Source organism: Camelus bactrianus, chromosome 23 (assembly GCF_048773025.1).
Source record: "Camelus bactrianus isolate YW-2024 breed Bactrian camel chromosome 23, ASM4877302v1, whole genome shotgun sequence".
NCBI classification, from domain to species: Eukaryota; Metazoa; Chordata; class Mammalia; order Artiodactyla; family Camelidae; genus Camelus; species Camelus bactrianus.
In genome coordinates, this window is record NC_133561.1 from 18,964,138 (window position 1) to 18,988,143 (window position 24,006).

The following is a 24,006-nucleotide window of genomic DNA, read 5'->3' on the forward strand; positions in this document are numbered from 1 at the left end:
GGGCAGACTTGGCAGTTTGAGGACTGTGCCAGCAAACCTCACAGTTTGATTAACTTCAGGTAGCTCTTTTCAACAAGAGCCTAAGAAACCGAGGGCAGGAACTATGCTTTTATTTTCATCTTTCTTTTTATACTGACCTTTCTTAACAGTAACTAGGACAATGTTTATGACTTATTAGCTCCAGAAAAGAAGAGAAAAGATCCTATATTTATTTTTACTTAGTTTAGCATAATCAAGGGCTAGGAATGTCATCACTTTGATGAAAAGCAAAATAAAACAGTAACAATAACTTTAGAAGGCAAATTAGTAGACCTCACAGGCAAACAGAAAGTAATAGGTCCATAGGTTTCCCCTGAATTAACAGACTGCCGAAAATTGTGTATGTTAATGAAGTTTAAGATGCTATAAAGGGGTGCTTAATGGTTTATTAAGCACTTACTGAACTCTGCAGACTGGTCTGTATAGATGCATGCTCATTAATTAATCCACCTGCAGGACAAGATTAGGAGTAATAATAACGGTTTTATTGTTACTGCAATTTAGAATGTAAATACTACTCTGACATTTTTCACATTATCTGAAGTTTTACTTCCTTTTAAAAATTTATTTGGTCCCAGCCATTATCATTAATTACTGATGCTTTGCAGCAGACATCTCTATAGCCCTGTCACTTTTTGTAGAGCTTCTACAGTGGTTTATGACAGCTTTACTAGGGGAGAGATAAGGAAATACCTCAATTATGTTGCATTATGGCCATTACACATCTTTTGAGTAAAGATGAGCTCATTGACTTTTAGAAACTTTGCTGTTCTTCAGCTTTAAATCATCCTCAGGTTTAGGAGTATGTGTTAATTCCAATGCCAGAGATCTCTGCAGTAATCCAAAAGAGAGTTAGGCGCTGACGGACAATAGAGATGCAGTCAAGAGTCACGTTGTCATAGTAACTCAGAGCCTCTCTCATGATTTCTGCTCATCCCTGTTCTTCTCCATGGGTTTTTAAAGAATTGTCAAGAAGACAGAAAATGAAGGTTGCCAATGGAATTCTTGATATAATAAAATCCTATTCTTGTCTAGTGCCTCCTCTCAAATTTTTCCCTCTGTCTTCCCACCACACCATCCCCCAACCTCCTGGATCACCTTATGATAAACATATTTTTAGAACATTCCTATGCTTTTCTATGAATTTTAATGTTTATTTCAGGTAGGAAACCTACATGAACGTTATGTTTGATGTGGCATTTTGATGATGCCTCTTTCTATAGCTCAGTCTGTGATCGCCCTTTGGGGTTGACATTAGAACTGTGCAGAATCTGGGCTTTGAAAATCTGCAAGTGTATTTAGAGTAATTTCAAAAGAAATGTGTTTACCAAAAAAGGCAGGGAAACATCTGGAAGGATCTCATCTACTTTTTTAACCCCTCCTTAAGCAAAACACTAAGATGACAGAACAATGTGGGTACTAGGTGAATTATGAGGCTTTTATTTTCCAGATCTGGAAACCCAGATGAGTCCCTCTACTACCACATTCCTCGGAAAGGCTAGAAAGAGGTTTAATGATATTAGACAGAGAGTCTGGACTTGACAATTTTACTGGATTACAATCATGACTATTTCCATTCTCCAGAGTTCAATTTAGCCAATTCCATGCTTTCTCTTTATCAAAATAAAATAAACAGAGAAAATGCAAATATGAGCCCTAGCAGTCATTTCATTCACTTGACTGTGTTCTAATCCTGTGCACACAAAAAAAGGAGGTCTAATCTCTCTCTGCTCAATCAGACTGCGTATCAGTGGGCACCCCTGTAGGATAACCTTCCAAGAAAGATGACATAAGCTGGCTCGTTGCGCGAAGCCATGGTACAGAGTATCACCCTGTCGGGAAGGATTCAGATCAGTTTTTCAGAGGATGGACTAGATGATTAAATGTGTCCTTCCTGTGATCTCAAGCTCATAGCTCTCCCTGTGCAATGGATTTCTTTGAAGGTAGCAGCATGGAGCGTAAGACAGGATTCTGACTGTCAAGGTCAGAACAAGCTGTTCGTGCCCTCTCCTTCCACCCTTACTCCCTACTCCTAACCACTGGCCTTTCCAAGGGCCACAGGTATCAGGTGGGGATACTGAAAGTAGTTCCAGCAGGAAGGGTGAAGCTCCATTGCCACAGAGCCCATCACCCATTGAGATGGGAACTGTTGGGTGCTCACACTATGGGCTGCAGACCAGCAAGACCATAGTTCTGATCCATTTCTTATTTCATTGACTGACAGTCTAGGAGGCCTCCTCCTTATCATATAAAAGATGACAATAAAGATAATTTGGTGGTTTTGAACCTGGAGTTGGGCATCCCAGTGAGGAGGAAGCTGCAGAATATCCTAAGATGCCTTTCTGCTCTGTGGACTCTGGCCGTCCCACTCTAGTCACTGCTCCTTGAACAAGTGTGGACTTTTGTGCCTCTCCTGCATCTGTGTTCATCCTAGGTTTTCAGCCTGGAATGACCTTTACTTTACTCTCTGTCTGTAGACATTCTTCCACGTCCGGCTCAATCCACTGCCCCACTAATTATTCAGGAAATAAAAATGAAAAGTCTAACAGTACTAGCAACCAGGGGCTTGTGTCCTTACAAATCACCTGCCTTTCCTTTTCTTCTTTTTCACTGTGGTAAATATCCATAACACAAAACCCACTATTTTAACCACTTTAAAATGTATGGTTCAGCTGAATAATATTCCACTGTGTGCTATACCATCCTGCGTTGTCCATTCATCTCCTGATGGACACTTGCACTGTTGCCATCTCTTGGCTACTGTGGAGAATGCCCCTATGAATGTGGGTGTACACCTGTCTGTCCAAGTCGCTGCTTTTAATCCTCTTGAGTATACACCTAAGAGTGGAGGTGCTGGATCATATGGCAATACTGTTTAACTTTTTGAGGAACTGCCAAACTACTTTCCACAGTGGCTGCACCATTTTATGTCCCCTGCAGCAATGTGCAAAGGTTCCAATTTCTACACATCCTTGCCAACACTCATATTCCTTTTTTTGCTAACAGACCTCCTAACAGATGTGAAGCGGTATTTCCTTGTGGTTTTATTTGCACTTCTCCAATGACTAATGATGTAGAACATCTTTTCCTGTGCTTATTGGCCATTAGTATATCTTTGGAGAAATGTCTATTTAAGTCCCCTGCCCATTTTTGAACTGAATTTTTGTAGTTTAATTGTTGTTGTTGAACTGTAGGAATTCTTTATATATTCTGGGTATTACTCCTACATTAGATTTATGATTAGCAAATATTTTCTCCCATTCTGTGGGTTGTTTTTCAATTTTTTGACAGTGTCCTTTGATGCACAGAAGTACCATTTCATTTTTTGGTTACCCTTTATCAGTCTTAGATTTTAACTAACATTTTTTGGACTTCTGTGGTTCAAAAGCCTTCCAATATTTGGTTTTCCTGTGATAAGCCTGCCAGTAAGAGTGACCAAAGATTGCCTAAGCTATTCTGTGCTTAAGATATTTGTCCAGTCTGGTCCTTGTTACTTGCAGACCACTAACCAGGCACCAGCTGGGGAAAATTTGAGACTATTGTTAAGCACATGTGCCATGGAGTGCCCAGGGATAAAATTCCTTTGGAAACAAGAATAACCAACTTTAAGGACCATGATGAGGGCAACTCTGCTAGAATGCCTTCTGGGTATCACATGTGGTTTAAAGAAACATGATTCCACAGTCTTCACAAAACGTACCAATTGAATTGGCTCCTGGCACAAAGACCAGTGCTTAGTAATTGGAAGGAATTAAAAGGAAATTAAGTTTAAGAATGGTTCCCATTACTGGTCCAAGTCTGAGAAAAGATGTTACACGGAGGCCACAATTTATACATTTAATAGTATAAGAGAGATCCATGAAATCTTATTGGGGAATGACATGAAGGAATTATGCATTTCTTGAAAAAGAATTAAGAAAGATTTGAGTTTTCTAGTGATATTTATTTTGTCTAAAAAAGAAGAGCTATTGTGGCACAAATTCTGCATCATTTAAGTTCATCATTTAATCACAAATAATTACTCATTTTTTTACATGGGATAAATGTGGTTTGAATTCAGAGTCTAATCATTGTCATTCCAGCAAGATCCCCAACTGGGCAGTTTCTCAAAGTCCTGCCAGTGACAAGAGGCTTGCAAATTAGGATTCAGTCACATTTTCCTATGCCACGTCTTTGCTTCCCCCTCCCACTTTTTTTTTTTTTTTAATTTTCAAAACATCTCAGTGGTTTCCTAAAGTTCTATGAAAGGCTCCCAGCAGGTTAGATGGATGGTCCAAATTCCACTAACAATGCCTGCTTCTTGGAGAACTGCATAAGAGGGGCAGAGATTATTTCTAATAGTGCCCAGCAAAGAGTGGCCTTTCTATAAATATTTAAGTAACTATCTAATGAGTACCCCTCCATCAAAAGACGTCTCTGCCAGCTTCCTACCCTGCATAACTTTCAAAGCATCACCTTTGCTTTTTTCCTCATAGGAGCCATAGTCAACATAAAACCAAGGCAGATAACATTGCCTTGGACTAGGATGGGTGCCAAATTCTAAGTACAAGGCTCACAGTCTCACCTACGTACGGCAGAGATGTAATAGAAGAGAACAAATCTGACTCCTGTTAGATCTGTTCCTTTGGCTTTAACCCTGTGCTCTGTTTCCTGGGCTTAGTTATGCTGGTTCTGCACCTTTTGTAAAAGAATGTTGCCTATAGGCTAAAATATACAGGACAGCCCATTCTCAAGGCTCTGACCTTTAAGGGTATAATACTTTCCCATTCATATAAAGATTAAAAAATTGCAGAATAGAAAATAACACTTGTTTTGCTTGAGATTTACAGGGACACCATGACCTGACCCACATGGACAGCTGCAAGGACAAAGGATTCTGACACTAAGAAGTTTGCAACAACCAACCACACTCCCTCCCCTTTCTAGTATAAAAAGAGCATGAATTCTGACTAGGGGAAGATGTGTTTCCAGGACATTAGTCCGCCATCTTCTTGGTCTGCCAGCTTTCCGAATAAAGTTGTTATTCCTTGCCCCAGCAGCTCGTCTCCCAGTTTATTGGACTGCCATGCAGTAAGCAGAATGAGTTTGGACTCGGGAACAGAGAGACTCTTTCGGCCCCTCTAAGTTCTAGAGCACAGGTCCAGCTCAGTCTTTAAGAGTAGACCACAGGAGAGACATTTACACCAAGGTTACCGTCAGGCCTCTCCTGAGGAATGTGTACAACAATGTTCCCCAAAGAGGAACAGTCAGAACCACCAAAACACCCTCAATCTGAATCAAGATTATGGCCAAATCAAGTCAGGTCAGTCTGCAAACCGCATCTCTGTTACAACCCAGGGCTCTTTTTAGATTGATACTGTACAGCACAAAGGTTTCAAAAGTGAAATACTTTTGGTCTCAGCAGGACATATGGATTAAAAGGACTGATAAAGCCAGCCTGTAGAGTCAAGTTCAATACATTTGGCATGTAGAAAAGATGTTCCAAAATAGCAACAAGGGGTCAACTGCTTGCAGTTAAGTCTCAGCAGAGGAAGCAGCTTCCTGTGTGGTGGGATTCTGTAAGGTCTTGTTACAAAGAGACTGCCCCATCCTCATTTTTTGCACCAATACACAGGAAGTCTTAGCCAAGCAAATATGCTGTTTTGGGGTAGTTTATCCAGTAAGTATGTATTAAGAACCTAGGATACAGGGAGGCCCTCTGCTGGCCCTGGAATTGCAAACACAAATGAGGCATGGCCTTTGCTCTATAGGGCTGTGGTTAGGCTGAACATAGGTCCTGGTTTGCCCAGAAAAGTCTCAGTGTATGCCTACAATCCTGCATTTGTCTGGTTACTTTTGTCTTGGATTTTTTGTTTTTTTAAAAAAAACTAAGTATTATTATTAAGATTTTAAAAATGAGACGGGAAGAGTTGGGCAGACTTTCACACTCTACTTCCATGGTCCCATCTTATAACATGTGTGATACATACAGGGAACGGAGTTCACACTTTAAGACATAATGTCCCTACTAAAATGCAGAGACCTGTGCTGAAATGTAACTGTGATTGGTTATTGCACACCCGTAACTGCTAACTGTGCTCAAACACGGTTCTACCTATACCCAGAGAAATACAAACTGTGGTTGTCAAATTTAGCAAAATTTATATATAGTAGAGTTAGAGTAACTGAACTACAAAAATTTTGTTGTAAAGCTTATGTTAAATAAAAAAATGATTTCATTGAGTGGGTAAGCAGTTCTCTCTGCTGCCTGTCATCAACTGGATTTGAAATATGTATTTTGGACTTTGAGCTTTAAAGAACTAGCTTAAATTGTATGAAATTCCTGACATCATACTTTATGAATCTACCTAAGTGTCCAACAAAAAAGTATTGGAGTTTTGGAAACAGGTCTTCTAAGTTTTGACTGCACTTTGTTCAAAATAAAGCCACAAATCTATGACCAAGTACTCAACAAATGAAACACAGAAACCTCGGCCTCTGAAGCTTGTAAAGAGTTGCAATTATTAAAGAAAACAAAATTTGCAAACAGAGAGGATCTGAAACATATCCTTGCAAAAGCAAGGAAAGAACTAAATGAATATCAAGACAGCAAGAAATAAACAATATAAAAGATTAAGTTCTGAAATTCTATAATTGTGCTCTAAAGCTGACTTGGGGGAAGATCTGCTGAAACTTTAACACAAAACATTCTTACTGAATTGAGAAACTTATTCGACTGAAGCAAACTTGTAGTTGGTTGTGGTGTACATAAATTCTTAATAATTTTCCAACAAACTGTGATATTCTACCAAGAGAAATAGAAAACTGTGGCAACTGAAATGTACAGATACTTTTATATGTTAACACACATGTACACACATATGCATAAAATATATAGGTAGGCAGTTAGATAATTGAAGAAGAAAAATGCTGTGGCTCTAAGATATTACTAGAGAAAAGTAGAGTCTTAAGAAAAATCCCATTGACATGACATTAAGCACAGACTTGATGAAGGTGAGTAAAACACACAAAGCTGTATCAAGAACAATTATTCTACTTACTTTATTTTAATGTCTTGACAAACAAGAGAAATACATTTTTAATTTTTGTCCTTTGATGCATATGGAATTCCTTGTAAGAAAATATTTTATTTTCGAGGGATTTTTGAACAGAACTATTTTATGGGCCTGCTAATATGGTTTCAGAAAATTAATAATATTAATTGAGTACCCCTTTTCACTCTCAGAAGTGTCCCAGTTTGGATAGCAAATTATGTGATTCCCTTACTTATAATTTAGAACAGGGAGAGATGTGAAAAAGCAAAATACAAAAAAGTAGCAAAAAAGCAATATGGTCATCTAGGTACCTGAAAAGACCTTCTTATCAAGTACAATTAAACATTGTGGATAGGCTATGTTCATAAATTTTACTAAATGCATCGCTGAGCATGTAAAAGAGTGAAAAAAATTTAGGCAAAAAAGGGTGTGTGTATATATATATATATACATGGAGCAGTGAACTCAAGAAAATTAAGCAGAACACTGAAGTTTGCTTTTACCCTGAAGATGTGCCAAAACCAAGTAATTTGCCAAACCAAGTAATATTCAAGCCTAGTTTTATAGAAAGGCCATAGAAAACAGAAGACAAAGTCCAAAGCCTACCCAATATGAGAATTTTAATAGGAAAACCACTCAACAACAACCGCCCCCTCATATACACAAGAAATGTCTTGAAATATGGCACTGAGAAGAGAAGAAAGAATTGTCCCAAGAATTTGGAACCAAAGGCTGAATTAATGTAGGTTCACAGTCTTAATTTCAGTACCTGGGTGGTCCAAAATGTTTCAAGCTGAGAATATTATTTACAGTATCCTCAACTGGTAGTAATCCCAGGCACCAAGTCGAAGTAAATACAAATGCTAGAGTAAACCATCTTTATCCCAGGTCTCAAAGAAATCTCACAAATAAAATGCCAACGAAAATGAGTCGCCCCTGGACAAAAATAAACATATAAAGAAAGAAGGCACCATGAGAAAGATCCATCAGAAACAACAGATGGCAGAAGATGTTCAAACATAGGCTCCAAATAAACAACAAAACGTTGATTAACATGTTTCAGGAAATTAAGATGTTTAAAGAAATAAAACAAATTAAGCAAAAAAAGAGAAATGATCTGGAACAATATTTCCACTTCTGGCCATATTGGAAAAACAGGACCTGGATTTATCCTCCAGCCTTAAACAACTAGAAAACCAAAAAAATGGGAATTGGATACAGGACACCAGGCAGCAGAGGAAAGTTATCTTTAAAGGAAGGGAAACAAACCAGGTAGGCCCTGCATGTGCCCAGCTCACTACCCAGAAAGACTTCCAGGCCACAGAACAGAGGAGCCCAACAGAGCCAGACAGTTACATTGCTAAAATTAGAAGACAGAGTTTAGAATCTGAGGTGGCCAAGGCAGCTAAAATTTGCAGGGCAAAATGCAGAAAGAAAGAGGAGAGTTGGAGAGAGAGGAAGAGAGAGAGGGAGAGAGAGAGTGTCCCGTCCCATGGGGTTGGGAATAATTTGGGTTCAAGCAGGTAGAGCAGAAAGACCCGCTGATACACAGAGCATTGGACAGAGTGCTCAAAGGGGCCGAGAAGAAGAAGAAGGTTAGAATCCTCGACTAGTGGTCAAATGAGCCCTAGGTGCTCTGTGCCTGCCCCAGGAAAGCTCAAAGTCAAGTCTCAGAAGGAACAAACTGATTCTAAATAACTTAAATGTGGAAATTCATAAACAATTCTAAATATCCCACAGATCAGAAAAGCAATTATAATGAGAAATAGAAAACAGTTTGAACTAATGAAAACAATCACCATTGTCAAACCTTGAGGATAAAGACAGAGCAGTACTTAGTGGGTAATGTATAGAATTAAGTGCTTACAGTACAGAATAAGAAAAGTGAAAATTGTTAACCTAAGTAGCCATCTTAAGATGGGAGATAAAGAATAGCCAAATAAACCAAAATAAAGTAAAAGGAAGGAAAAAGTAAAGAGCAGAAATTAACACAATGGAAAACAAACATACTATAAAGAAAATTACAAAAGCCCAAATAATTAAGACACTTTTGTATCAGCACGGGACAGAGAGCCCAGAGACAGAGCCATATGTACTTGGACACTTGTTATATGACCACAGGAGCACTGCAGATCAGCAGGGGTTCAATAAATGGTACCAGGAGAAACTCCTTGCAAAATAGTAGAATCCAGAGTTCACAAAGAATCCCTATGAATCGATAAACAAAAAGATAAACAACTCTACAGAAAAACAGGCCAAGTATATGAACATGAGCTACACATAAAGGAAGTAATAACTAACAAATATGAGAAGATACTCAGCCTTACTAGCAATCAGGAAGATGCAAATTAAAATGATAATGATATACCAGATGGCCAAAAATTTTTAAAACTGGATAGCACAAGTATTGGTAAGGTTGGGAAGAGAAGAAACGGATGCTCACTGATTGTTAGACCATTATTAGGTATTACCATTCTAATTTGACCTAAGAGAGCACATTATCTTACCCCCGAGGAGGGTGCGAAGGGAGGGCCCACAGAATAGATCAATTTTGATGTAGGTATGGAGTTAAATGAGGCCTAGGGCACTGGAGAGCTCTTAACCGAGGTACAACCAAGAGGATGGCCCTCATTGAGAGGAAGAGGCAGCAGCATTGAGTGGAGAGGTGGTGGTGAGGCACAGGCTTCAAACGCTGCTTGTTTTTAATTTTTTCCCTTACCATCTCCACTAACGGTGCTTAGGCAGATGTGGCTACAGAGATTTCTGTTACCTGCTTCTGCATGCTCCAGGCTGCTGGGACAAAGAAAATTTCTGAGTAAAGCTCCTCTGGTTGATTTGTAGTACTGGTCCCATGGGGTTGTCATGAAGATGAAATGAGTTAAAAATAACAAAAATTCTGTGTGCTGTCACCACACACACATCACAAGGGGACTGAAAGGCCAGGTTCTGTAGTGTGAGTTCCAATCCTAGTTTAGAGTTATTACACACGTGATGGTGGACAATTTGCTTCTTTTCTGTGTCTCAGCATCTTCATCTATAAAATGGGAAAAATAATGGCGCCTACCTCTAGGGCGGGTGTGATGATGAAGAGAGAATACCTGTATTGTGCAGGCTGGGCTTGCACCTAGCAAATACTCCAAAAGCGGAAGCTTTGCCACTCTTACTGTTTCTGCACAATACCATGTGAAGTGGGTCCTTAATTGGGTCTTGAACAGAAAACTTAATGCCAAAGGACAATTCCAACTCCATCCAAAAAGCTTTTAGAGGAATAATTGTTACTTGGTTCTTTTCATTTACAAATTATAGGCTCAAATGAATGACTTTGGTGAGGAAAAGCCTTTGGCTTTTGGAAAGGTCAAACTGTATGGTTTTGAAAAGTGGCTATTCTCCTTTCCTGAAGGAAACTGTCAAGCAGGGGCTGAGATGGCTTTCATTATTCCAGTAAGAAATCAAGCAAGGAAGCTTGCTTTTTCAGAATTTGATTGTTAAGGAGGCCACTGTGGGGAGAGATCTGGGCTGTGGAGTTGCCCATTTCCATAGAGTGGGTGGAGGTTGGATTAAGCAGAAGTTGGAAGGGCCTGCAGGCATTTCCTGGGCTTTACATAGCAGAGACTATGGTCTCCCTTATTGCAAAAAGTTAATCAAAAGAGCTGACGAAGCCTCAGGCACACATAGCCTAACTGTCCTTCTTGGCAACAGGGTATATGGTCTTCCAGATGCTTAAACTCTATACTATTGTCAAAAGATGGGCTACTGTTCCCAAACCTGGGGACATTAACTAGTCACAATGGCAGCCTTTCCTTAGGGCTCTAATGCATTCCTGGACTTCCTTCTACTTAGATCCTTAGGGCACCAACTTCAAAGCCATGCAACAAATGATTATTATAAAGGTGGAGTTTGAGTAACTAAACCTCTTGGATGAACTCTAAGACATATTTGCTTCTGCCAAATTCTAGACTTTGGAGAGTTGTAGTAGTAAATTAGAATCTATATCCATGTCTAGCATTTATTATGTGCCAGAGAACACATATTCACAGACAACTCATTGGAACTTCTTACCTCTTCCTTGAATGTACTTTATAATGTGACTTTTAAGTGCTTTATTATGCCTTGCACCCTAATTTGTGTACTGGTTTCTTCTGTCCAAGTAGTTTGTAAGCTCCATGTATCAGCCCTAATGCTTAGAACAACACTTCACACATCGTAGATGCTTGATGAATTGTCAGAATAACCTAGTAGGGTGAATATATTTTTACTATATATCTGATTCAGAAAGTAGGGCTATACCTTCGGTGCTTCTCCACGTCCTAAACAGCTGACGTTACTACAAAAAGGTGCACATGGTACTAGTTGAGAATGGGGCTCTGATGGCCACAATGCAAGTCTGGGGGTTCAAAGTATCCTCCAGGTAGGCAGGCAAGCCATCTAAAGTTGAAGGTGGATGTCTGACTCATATCTGCTACTTTTAAGAGGTAGGGTTTAGATCAGGTTGGTTTAATTCAAATTAGTTCAAAAATAATTAGGAACCTCAAGAAAAAGATTCTGTCATTATCTCGATGAGCTCATGTGATAGGAGAGATAAGCATGTAAACAAATAATTAAAATACGACATCAATGCCTACAATGAAATACCTCCAGAATGCCACAGGGGTTAGAGGAGGGAAACAGCTCTTCTGGAGCAAAGAATTGGGAGGGAGGAAAGGAGATCAGAGAAGGCTTCAAAGGGGAGATAATATTCAAGATAAGCCTTGAAGAATATGCAGGAAGGAATGCAAGAATTTTTAATACTAGAAAATTGATTTATGTAATTGACCATATTAAAGAATTAGAGGAGGAAAGACACGTGATCTCATTAGATGCAGAAATGGGTTAGACAAAAGTTGACAATTACTTTTAAAAAAATCACTTAGAAATCCATCAACAGAAAAATAAACACTCTGTGATATCTTCCCACAATGGAAAAATCATACATCAATGAAAATTAATAATCTATAGAAATCACAGTGTTTTTTCCTGGGAGAGGGATTAGGTTTATTTATTTATTTAATGGAGGTACTGGAGATTGAACCCAGGACCTCATGCACGCTAGGCATGCACTCTATCACTGAGCTATTCCCCCAGAAATTAATAAACTATAGCCCTACACATCAATGTGGATGCCAAAAATGAAGTATCGATTGAAAAAAGTAAGTTACAGAAGAAGGGCCAGGGAGAGTATGATTCCATGTCTGTAAAGTTCACAAACACACAAAACTAAACAATAGAGTTTTTAGGGACACAAATATAGGTGGTAAAATTGTAAGGCAAGTAAAGGGATTGTAAACACAAAATTCAGCACAATGGCCACCTCGGGGAAAGTGGGAGGGCAGTGCAATCACAGAAGAGCACACTGGGGCCTCTCGAGGCACTGACACGTTCTACTTCTTAACCTGGGTCGGGGGCACACGGGTATTTGACTCCTTATTTTATACACTGGGCAGATGTGTTTCTACATCTGTATATGTGACACATTTCACAATTAAAACATGTAAGAGAAATAAGCAGAAACTCACTAAACAGAGAAGGATATCCAGGTCAGTCCTGATATACAGCAAGTTCTCGGTAACTATTCACTGAACGAATGGATGGATGGCAAGGCCACTGTAAGCAGAAGAAACAGCATCTACAAAGCATGGGGGCCTGAGAGGGAGAGGGCCTGGGGGTGGTTTCAGGACACTGTACACAGTTTCTGTGATCAGAAAGGTGGGTGTGGCCCAAATTATGAAGAGCTTTGTAGGCCATAACAGAGTTTGAACTCTACCCTGTAGCCAACAAGAAGCCATTGAGGGATTTAAAGAAGGGGATGACATTAGAATTGCATTTTAAAAGCACATTCTGGCAGCGGTGTGGAGGGCGGATGAGAATAAACCTGTCTCCCCCTTCACCAGAAAGAATCCTCAGAAGGAAACAGTGGGCAGGTCATGTACCCTTAGGGTCTTCCCTGGACTTTGTTCTGGGAACTACATGAAGATCCTCTCAATACAACGACCACTGCAACTAGTCCTCACCATGGGATTTCATGCTCTGGGATGGCAAGGTTCATGGGAGAAATAAGATAAGTGGTTTGGAGGAAAGAGCTCACACAGCACTTTTAGGGCAGACCTATTTAACCCTCAGTGAAATTGACATGTTGGGGCCCCAAACTAGGAAATGCAGGCTTATAATAAACTGGGGCCACCTCCTTTCATCCAAACCTGGAACCCCCCCAACATTTTTACTGATTTCACCGGTAGGGAGCAAGATAAATAAAGAATGGTAAGGACCAACAAAAATAAATAGCAATTGTGGTTTTTGCTCCAAAGAAATATTATAAAGTCTCTTAAAGTCTCCTATTCTTCAAAGCAGCAACAAAGGTACCATAACCATCTCCATTTCTTCAGTTCTCTCTTATTAGATCAAAATAAAATTCAGCTCTGTTTTAGTTTAAAAATTACTAGGTACATTAGACAATTCGGTACAACTTAACTGCTCCATGAATATAATTATTTGAAAAGTGTTCAATTACACATGAAATGAATTATCACCTCATTTGCATGGACAAAAAAATCTATTAATGCTCAATTGAGCCTGAACTAGTTGTGAAACAGGTGAGAATTTATGGTTGGATACTCTGATTGAAGCTCTATTAATGTTCAAGACAGTTTTTAAATGAATTAAGCCCCAACTCATTTGTATGCTCCATCCCTTCTAATGCTTAATTGTGCCTAAATCAAGCTATCCTTGAGTAATCACAGAGCTCTGTGCGTATCCAAGGGCGTCTTGGGCTCTCTGCGCATTGGCCCCAAACTAACCTAGAGCCCTCCCCCTTTGGCTGTTTACTTCTGGCAGCAACATGACTTGTGATATGATGATTAGTTATCATTAAAGATAACAGTTAGCTGTGTATTTGGAGTCTTGCATTTGGCCCAGTAGTTTATCATGATCTGTGTCAGGCAACGTCTATATCATCCCGTGAACGACAGAACAGTTGTGAATGGCTCAGGCATTTGAGGACGGACTGTGGGAAACTTTGGAAAACACAGATGAGTGAGAATGGAGAAAGAGTGGGAGCAGATGAGGAGAGAGCTTCAGGATCACCACCTCTGCCCAGGCAGCCTTTCCTGCAGTATTTCTGATTCCCTCAGCCTTAGGCTGGAGAGGAAGGTCCTTCTTTCCACAGTGAGGGTTAAGCACTGGCTGTTCACTTATTAACCAGGTATGTACTTGGCTGTTTACATCTGTATCTCCAATATATTATAAATTGTCCAAGAGTGGAGATCATCTGTCTTATTTATTTTGTTATGTCCCCAGTGCCTTGCATAATGTTGGGACCCAATAAGTATTTTTGAATCAATAGTGAATGAATTACTAAATGGATAAAAGAACTTACAGATTCTCTCCCGTGTAACTCTCAAATTATTTTGTCTATGTTTGGTAGCCTCCATCAGACTTATAACAAAAATCAAACACTTAAACTCCTAAGCCAGGTCCTTTGGGCTGGAATTGACCTTGCTGATCAGAGCAGCACTGTGCTCTAAGAATAATGGAGTTAAACTTTATGGATCACTTGGGATCGAAAGTGAAGGTGAAATTTATATCATCAGGGCCAGTCTTAGGAATCTCTTTGGAAGAAAAATCCTTCTCTCACAAAATCCAACGCAGTCAGGTTTTACTTCAGGGTTGGAACACAACTCTCACAACACTCAAAGTTGGAATACTTTGGCTGAATATTTAAAGGCCATATTATATGGAAAAGTTGTATCTTTTAATATTTGAATGGCAGTAGTCGGTGGGCTACCCCATACACAGCAACCTCTGCTCACCCTCCAACCTCCGCTCACTCTCAGGCCTGGTGGTCTTATTGAGGAGGTGGGGGGTGGAGTCCTTCCCCTCCTGAGGAATCTGTTCCTCCTCTCTTTGTGCAGAGTACTTAGGGTTGGATTCTCTTAAATTAAATGTCTGTATCTGGCAGTGACCCGCTACATCAGGCACACATACTCTCACTGAAAAATTCATGAAGCGTCCATTGTAACCAAAGGTAATTTCAATCCACTTGGCCAAAAGAGAGGCGTACTTTTAAAATCAAGTAACAGATAAAAAGATATGATAGTGCCCCATCGGTCTGGGTTATAACATTTCAAAATACATGAAAACAATCATATTTTTGCCTTTGAAGCATGTTTCTTTAAGGGGCTGTCACAGGCATTGTCTCAGCAGCACCTGCCACATTCCCTACGTAGACAAGAAGTGAGGATAGTTATTCTGATTTCGCTGGTGGAGAATGAAAAGCTCAGGAAGCATGTTCAGAGGTGAGCAGGGGGCCTGGCACGAGGACCCGCGTTTCCTTGGTCCCTGCTCAGCATCACCTCCCCATGCCCGTGTCATCATCATCTCTTTTAGAAACCCCAGACATCTGACTTCACACACTTCTCTGGGAGCCCAGCCTGGAGAAACTTCACAAATTCCAACTGTGGAGGTCCCCAGAGCATCTATTATTAGCCAGATGCTGGAGGAAGCTCTTTATCTCCGCCCTGCCAGCCCTGCCGTCATCCTCACCTCTTGCCTCTCCCTTCCTTACCTTTCTTATGCTCAGTAGAACTTCAAGACCCAGACCGGGTGATAACCTCTCCTGTTATGACAGGAATCCGTTCACTGGGGAACGCCTCCACGCGCCTACTACAAACTGCCGCCAAGGGGAGGAGGGCTGCCAGCTGTGTTATCGGTGGGGAAGCTGGCCCCGGGTACAATCTCTAGTGTGGGAAAGGGTCACACTCCTCCTGCTGGAGCCACCCAGCCAGGGAGGAGGTCCCGGAGCCCAAGAGAGCATCAGAGCACCTGGGGGCCTTTCCCATTAGTGGGGTAGGTGGATGGCCACACGAGCTTTCAGGCTTTTACATGAGAACAATTACAGAAATTAAGAAAGAGAAGACTTGTGAAATAGATGAGATTTGCTGAGAGCCCCTGCTGGTGGTGCCCAGAATATGGGACTGGGACTGTCTCATTAATGTCAACATTTCCACTTGGTATTTCTGATTCAGCCCTGGCAAGTGGCTTAGGTTCTGAAGGGGACAGGAATCTCCCCATCTTCCCGATTTTACTGTGTCATTGCCATGAATATTCAGCAGTCAGTCCAGCTCCGCTGTCCGAGAAACGGTGAGGCCAGGAGACCAAACCTGAACAGACCACTGGCCACAGCTGGTCCCACGCTGCAGACTTACACTCTGCTTTACAACCTACTGCACATGTGTAAGCTCTGCAGATACGTTTGATCCATTGTCTGACCTCATTTGTTATTTCAGCAAAGATGGATGGAGCACTACAGCCTTCCGGACCCTGTGTTAGGAAGCAGTGGAGCAGCTGTGTCATCTACCAGCCGTGTAAGCACGGACAAGTCACCTACTCCTCTGTCTCCGTTCCCCCACCTGAAACACAAGTACGGTCAGAGCAGTCCCTATGCCTGTTGGCAGAATGAAACACCTGGGAAGCAGCTAGAGCTGCTCCTGATGCACAGGAAGGGAACACTGACTGTGAGCTGTTGCCATCACACCCTCACAGCGGAACAGCCCTCACCCAGCACTCATGCACGCACATGCTAACCACCGGAATGCAGCTGGAAACCCAGAAAACAAGCACTAGAAACAGTTTTCTCCTTCACCCTGTGACCAAGCAAATCCATAAATTAGGAACCTCTATCCCCTTGGAAAGATCAAGAATAAAGTTCCCACTCCTCTTCCTGCACTTTTTATTTACTTCTTCCCACGGGAGGAAAACAGTCTGACTGGTGATGCTGGTAAACATGGCCCTGGGCACCTAGAGCCCAATCTTGTCTGTCAGTCTGCGGGTCTGGCTGTCTCCCTGCAGGTCACAGACCTTTCTCCAGTTGAGCCATGCACCTGTCTGGGAAGGGACTGCTCTGCTGACCCAATTCTGCCCATTCCTGAGTCCTGGAGTCATGCTTGTTGGGGGACAGGAGGAGACCTCCTTCCACTCTGCTAAGATTAAGCAGATGGACAATTTTAATTCCCAATCATACTCTTGTATCTGTTTGCCAGCTGGTTCAGGATGTGGAGAGAAGAGCGTGATTAGTACTCTCAGAAATTAAACATAAAGGAAGAAAACCTCTTGAAAAACTAAAAAGGAAATGAAAAAAACCTCCTGATTTCTACTTCAGTCCTCCAACTGATGGCACATTATCTGAGAGGGACTAGCCATTGTGGACAAAGAAAAATATTTGCCATGGCTTTGCTGCCAAGAGATGGTGACTGAGTCGGGGGTCGAACAATCTGCTCCCAATTCAGTGAGGCTGTGAGGGGGCAGAAAGTGGTCCTCCTCAGAACAGAAAGGATGATGTGCAGTTTCTGTGTCAAATCAGTGGTGGAAGAATCAATGCTGGAACCCTGGGCTCGTGACCCCAACTGATTCCCAGACAGCCTCAGTTCTCCCCGAGCAACCCGCACAATTTTGTAATAAACCTGGCTGAGTTCATTTACTGCAAGCTGATGCCTCATCTCTTAAGAAAATAATATTAATCTCTGGAAATTTCCATAATTAAATGTGAACATACCACTGGCCAGGGAAGCAGGTGGAGGTAGGAAAATAAGACTGCTAAAATCCCATACAAAAGAGACTTCTGAACTCACTTTCTCTGCATCCTAACAGTCATTAAAATGTATAAAAATGGATATTTTTGAAGCAGCAACACCAAGAATTATCATTGCTACAGTTGCTTGGCAACCTGAGACTTAGGTTATTTTATTTCTAAACAGGGAACGCTGTAAACTGGTATCTGGAGTTTGTGCAAATAGTTTTAAATTGATGTTCTCCCTGTAAATCAGGAGGAGATAATCCAGCATTAATGCACATTTAAAGGTTGCTAAATATGCACACAGGTGTGTCTCCGTCACATTTCACATACACACACAAAGATTCTCATACAGACCCACCCCACTCTCCATCACACGCTAGCTTAAGTAAATCTGGGGAATTGATATTCCTTTGTATTTTTTCTGGAAAATATTTATTGAACTTCACGTTGTAAATAACATGCCTTTGAGTCCAGAGGAACACAACTCTCATCACCTATGTGAGTCAGGGGACGGAGCATTGTAGCTGATACCAGTCATGAGCTCGTTTCTCTAGCTTCCCAGACATTGAGTGGGTTTCCAGTTCTGGGAAAGTGGAGACAAACCCAGTATCTAAATGGCTATTGGGAGAAAATATTTCTCAAAGCAAGGGCGAGGAATGTCCTCATGCTTCAGAGATGCAGGTCCTGTAAAGGCCTTAGGAATCTTAGGCTGCCATCGTGGGTACTGCCTGCAGGTTCCAGCATGACACTCCCTCACAGGTCAGAGGTAGTAACATTTTGAAAAATCTGCTTCTATTTATAAAATGTCATTTCTCCACAAGTCACCAACTGGAATTGGAGTTTCTATGCTCCTTTGAATGAAGTGCTGTGCTCTGCTGCTGCTACTGTCTTAAACAGGACCTTGGTTCCTGACCCTTCACCAGCGCCTTAGAAGTGCTCCCATTCCAGACCCTGATGATGGGCGTCCTTATCACATCTAGAAGTGGCCCCCGTGGTGGTGCTTGAAGCTTGTGACAACAGACTGCCTCAGACGCCACCCGCTTCTCCTGGTAGATTTACCACCGAGGGAAGGAGGGCAGGATGAAGGCAGCTGCCTGAGCCCAGAGCGTGTCAGTGATGGATTTGACACACGAGGATTAGGTCTTGGTCTGAACCCCAGACCAAACCCATAAAAGAAAGTCACTGAGCACCACTCCCACTGTGGGACTGTTAACGCAGAGCTGCACTTCAAGGTGACTTGGGAAGAACATCTCAGACAATGCAGCCCGAGAGGGTCAAAGAATGACCCTCTTTCCATGACCTCTTGTTCAGTGGAAGTCAGGACATTATAAAATACCTGTCGTTTGGAAACAGGGTACAGTGTCTTGGTGGCAAATAATCAAATGGACCATTTGACCTATTAACGTAATTATGTCTCCAAATGGAGTAAGTCATAAATGAGCGAAAGGGCTTCAGGGTTAATGTATCACTATGTGAAGGGTATGCACCCCCTGATCAGACATCTAAAAGGGACCAAAAATTCTATTTTGAGAGAACTGGGTGGTTGTTAGCATTTCCAGGTCTCTGGAAAGACTGCAGTCCTGCAGACCAGCTGGGATGTAACAGCACTTCAGCTGAAACTCAGTTCGCACGGACAGATCCTTGTGGTGGCTCCTCTGGGGGCCAGTTCCAGTGGTCTGTGCCTGTAACACTGATTTTGGCATGAGAATTCACTTCAATGGCTCTGCCTATTTTTTCTCATCTATCGAATGGGAAGGCTCCGACTAACTTGGGGCCCAAGAATTGGGGAGGAAAAGCCAACAGCTGTAATGAGCGATGGAAGGAAACTGGCAAATGCACTGTCAAAATGCTTCGGACTACAATAGATTCCCCCTCGACATGAGGTTCCCCAAAGTTAGGGAGTAATTTGTGAGGCTTTCAGTGCAGAACTGAGTAGGGGCTTCAAGCCCTTGGTGGTCTCCCTGCTGTCCCCGCTTGCTTTTCTGAATGGTGTCACCATTTAGGACTGATTTATGGTTCCTGGATTGGCCAGCAAGCCTGTGCTGTGTCATGGCTGAGGCTGGGACCCCGTTCTGTGCCTGCATCTGTCATCTACAAAAGCAGTATCACTGCAAAGTCAAAAGCACTCAGGGCACACCTAGGGAGCCTGTGGGAGTGCCTGGGATGGGTCATGAATCCAAACTCACTTTGGACTTGGTCACGTGACAGAGAGTCTGGCACAATGATGGAGAGCGACGTGGAAAGGCTATATCCCCTCTGTGCACATTCCAGTTAATTTCCCAGAAGCAAAAGCAAGCAATGCCGGTTCGAAGCACAGAGTTGTCCAGGGTGACAAATGGAGAGGGTTTTTCATGTTTTGGGGGGGTGGGGGAGGGTAACGAATGTGAAGCTTGGTTTTCCGTTTTTTCCTGTAAGTGAACAGGAATAAAAGGAAACTGTAAGGGCAGGAAACCTCCCCTGTCTCAGGAACCTATCGCAAAGACAAGGCTTGACACGCGGAAGGTGTTTAGTATGCTAACAAAATGCTGTGTGATGCAGCTTTGGAGCACTGACTGAATTGATAAAAGAAATCTGGGCCACCCTGCTGTGCTGAAGCCCTCATGCTGTGCAGAGCAAAGGCAGCTAATATATTACAGAGCTTGATGAGGTTGGGGGAGTGGATTAGAAACGAACCGCCAAGGTCTCCAAGCTGTGAAAAGAGGTGTGGTTTGATCCTGCCACCAACTGGCTGGGGAACTTCAGGAAATCTCTGCCTTATCTTTCTGTACCTCGAAATAGGATAGTTTCTAGTTGATTAATCACTTTGCAAATGTATTTGCAGAACCAAATACTGAATACATGTGGTGGCTGAGAACCTGAAACAATACTACAGCAAGGGCCTTTGAAAGCATGTGCAGAATGATGGGTATGAATGACTGAGGGATGACAGACCTGGCTGTACAAGGGCTTTGGCAAACGAGTGTTCTGGGCAGGACAGAGCCGGCTGTATGGCCAGGCCACCATATTTCCTGGTACCAAGACCCCAGGAGGATCCTGATGGTCAGGGACAACACGATGCCTGTGTCATGAGTAGGCACCACATTGAGGTTAAGTCTGTGCCGATTTCAGACACAAAAATCCTTTAATCATTGCTCCCTCAGAGCCAGAAGAGAGAGAAGGGAACTGAAGCAGACAGATGTCCCCAGAGAACAGTGAGTGGAGGTTTCGCATTTCGTCAGCCCTCCCAAGGGGGCAGGTGGCTGGTCATCGTGGCCAGCTGATGTTAGATATGTTGAATTTAACAAGAGCTATTAATACAAACAATTCTTAATGTTTCCCTATATGTTTATAATAAAACCCAACTCTTAACCAAAAGGAAGTTACTTTATCTAAAGTAAAAGTAATTTCATATGCTTACAGTTATTTAGCCCTCCCACCATCATTTCAACAAATATTTATTGAAATCATAAAAGCGTATCACTCTACAGAAACAACGGGAGAGATATATAAGTAAGATATACCATCAGTGACCTCATAAGGTAGTGTTTTGACTTTCATCTACATTATGATCTATGATCACATTAATAGACATGTTTCTCTTTTCATGGACAGGGAGGCCAGAGGGCCAATATCTCCTTCCTTCCTTTCTAAGGTCTCCAACCCTGACAGTACTTCTCCAGACTTTTCTTTTTTCCCTCCCTCTCTCTCCTTTCTTCTTTCCTTCCCTCCTTCCCTCCCCTTCCCCTTCCCCTTCCTTCCTTCCTTCCTTCTTTCCTTTTCGCAATCACAAGCTGACTTTATTCAACTGCTGAAGTGATACTGAATGAAACTTCATGAATTTTTAACTTGAATTTTTTCTCATAGAAAAGAACCTTCACAAGGGCTGGAAAGGACATTTCTGAGTTTATCCAACTAGGATTTCAAATGTCAAGAATTAAGACAGACAGGATTATAATCTTTGTTTAAGCTCCTAAAGCCAGTCTAGCAATGGGCTTCCTGGTGGAGAAAAAAATCACAATATTGGCATCAACTTATGACAGAGGGAAAGGAGAACTCAGGGACATGTCCTGAATTTCAACTGTTGTAGGACAAACTGCCTGACTTACCTTTTCCCTTCTACAGAAAACTTACATTTTGTAGGATTTTACAGATTTAAAAAAGTGACTCCATGTACTGTATATTTGCTTAATTCTCACAGAAGCTCTGTAAGGTAGGTGTTATTTCCATTTAAATAAGTGAGGACAGACTCAACCAGATTATGATTATTGGTTATTGGCTATAGTGTTACACATTTTATGAAAAATTTGCACACTCATATCATTCTGAGCTTTATATCCTTGTGATGTAGGTAAGATATATAGCTATATCCCTTAGTTTATGAGACGTGGAGGTTCAGATGCCTAGTGAGAGGAGCAGCTGGACCTTGGCAGGAGGCCAAACAGGAGAGTACCCATCACCCCATCACCACATGATCCGGTGGCAAAGTTGGGTTGGGATGATGCTGGTGAAGGGTGGCTCTAGGGCTATGTCATTCATGGGCATGGGTGATATGTCAAGTCTTTGGCTATTCCAGACATAGGAGAAGTTCTAATTTCTTCTTGTTGGAGCCGTAACAGAAAGAGAGAAAGGATCTTGGAAGTGGAATAAACATTTGCATGGGATGGTGGTGGTAATTCCCCATGCTTTATAAGTTCTCCTAAATAGGGTTACCAGATAAAATACAGGATGCCCATATAGCTCATGCAACATTGGGGCATACTTATACCAAAAATATATGCTGTTTTTCTGAAATTCAAGTTTAACTGGGTATCTTACAGTTTTATTGGTTAAAGCTGGCAGCCCTACCCTTAAGGGAAGGGTAACTCAATCTTCTGTTCCTTGCTCTCATCACTAGAAAGCATCTGTACAATGGTGACAATAAGCCACCAATGGCAATTATGATTAGAGACCGCAACAGAGATAAATTCTTATGATTTCCTCCTTGAGCCGCCCAATGGTGGGATTGGAGTAAATTTAAGCATTTCCATAGCTTTTGAATTTAGAAGATCAGGCATTACATAACTGTTAGTGAAGGCTGGTTTCTGGCACTGAACAACGTGGTCCAGACTGTCCATCTTTGCACAACTCTCCACACATGTCACTGGACCGAGAGTCCCACACCCAGCCCTGGCACCATACTCACCTTATCCCATTCTTCGAGTAGAAGAGTCACTTACTTGTATGGGATGTGTTTGCTGCCGTTGACGAGAGCCAGGATGACGTTGCCCAGAGCGGACAGCGAGAGGCACAGCCCTGAGCCTCCTTCCCGATTTTTGCTAAGAGCTTTCACACAGCTGCCAAGATCAATGAGGTGCAGGCGGCTGCGGCCTCCAGACACTATCACAGGAGAGAAGACAAGAGAAGGAAAAAATGGTTAAGTTTCTGCAAAAACTCATCTGTCCTTCACATACATCCTTGGGGAATCTGAGGGGGAAAAAACAGGAAGTAAAAGATTGAAGTTCATGACTTGGTAGGAAACCCCCACAAAATCATGCAAGGGTAACAAATAACATGATCCTCTTAAATTCTGCCCACCTCACATCACTGACCTTCTAAAATCTTCTGAAATTCATACTATAAATACTCATACTATGAATAATTCCTATAGATTGAATTGGATAAGATTTCACACAGAAGGTAAATGTCTAATAAAAGGAGGATAAGCTTTGCAACCACATGTCCTTGGTGTAGCAGAATTCTGAAACTGATCAAGTTAAAGTATGACTAGCCCATGGGTGACTGTCTACTTTGGTTGACTGTCACAAGACCATGACCTTAAGCTCAGCTAGGAATCTGGTTGATAAATCAGGTAAAATCATGAAGAAGTAGTTGCAGAGACAGGGAAGACCCAAATATTTGCTGAGAATCTGCCAAGGGCCAGGTGCTGTACAGACATCAGTCTCATTCAATTCTCATGGTAAAACCATGAACTTGCTCATGAGTACTTCCGCTTCTGGCCTAGATGAAGTAACAGGGACCAGATTATTCCTCTTACCTGAGACAACCCCAAAACAAACAAAATGTATAAAACAACTTTTGCAAGACACTAGACATCAAACAGCAAAAGACAGCAATCCCTGAGAGGTGGGGAATACATGAGGTGAGCACTACCTGTTTCCCTGCTTACTGCCTTGAGAGAGCCTTCAGGCCATGGCTCAGAGAAAGGGAACTCAGAGGGAGCCTGGTGGACTCTCTAAATTGAGAAGATAGACCTGTGAGTCCAAGGAGACCACGGTAGCAACAGGACAGAGTACTGGAGAAGGGAGAACTCTGGAGATTTGCAGCAGGTCACTTCAAGCATTCAACCCAGCA

General features: G+C 41.9%; 1 protein-coding gene across 2 annotated transcripts in view; it reads right to left on the reverse strand.

Moving 5' to 3' along the window:
- Positions 1 to 24,006, reverse strand: part of KIF26B (kinesin family member 26B) — a 428,220-nt gene that overhangs the window by 33,149 nt on the left and 371,065 nt on the right. For both annotated transcript variants that reach the window (XM_074351720.1, XM_074351722.1), the window contains one exon: positions 22,872 to 23,031. In XM_074351720.1, coding sequence (XP_074207821.1) covers positions 22,872 to 23,031 — 160 coding nt within the window. The remainder of the gene's footprint in view (positions 1 to 22,871; positions 23,032 to 24,006) is intronic.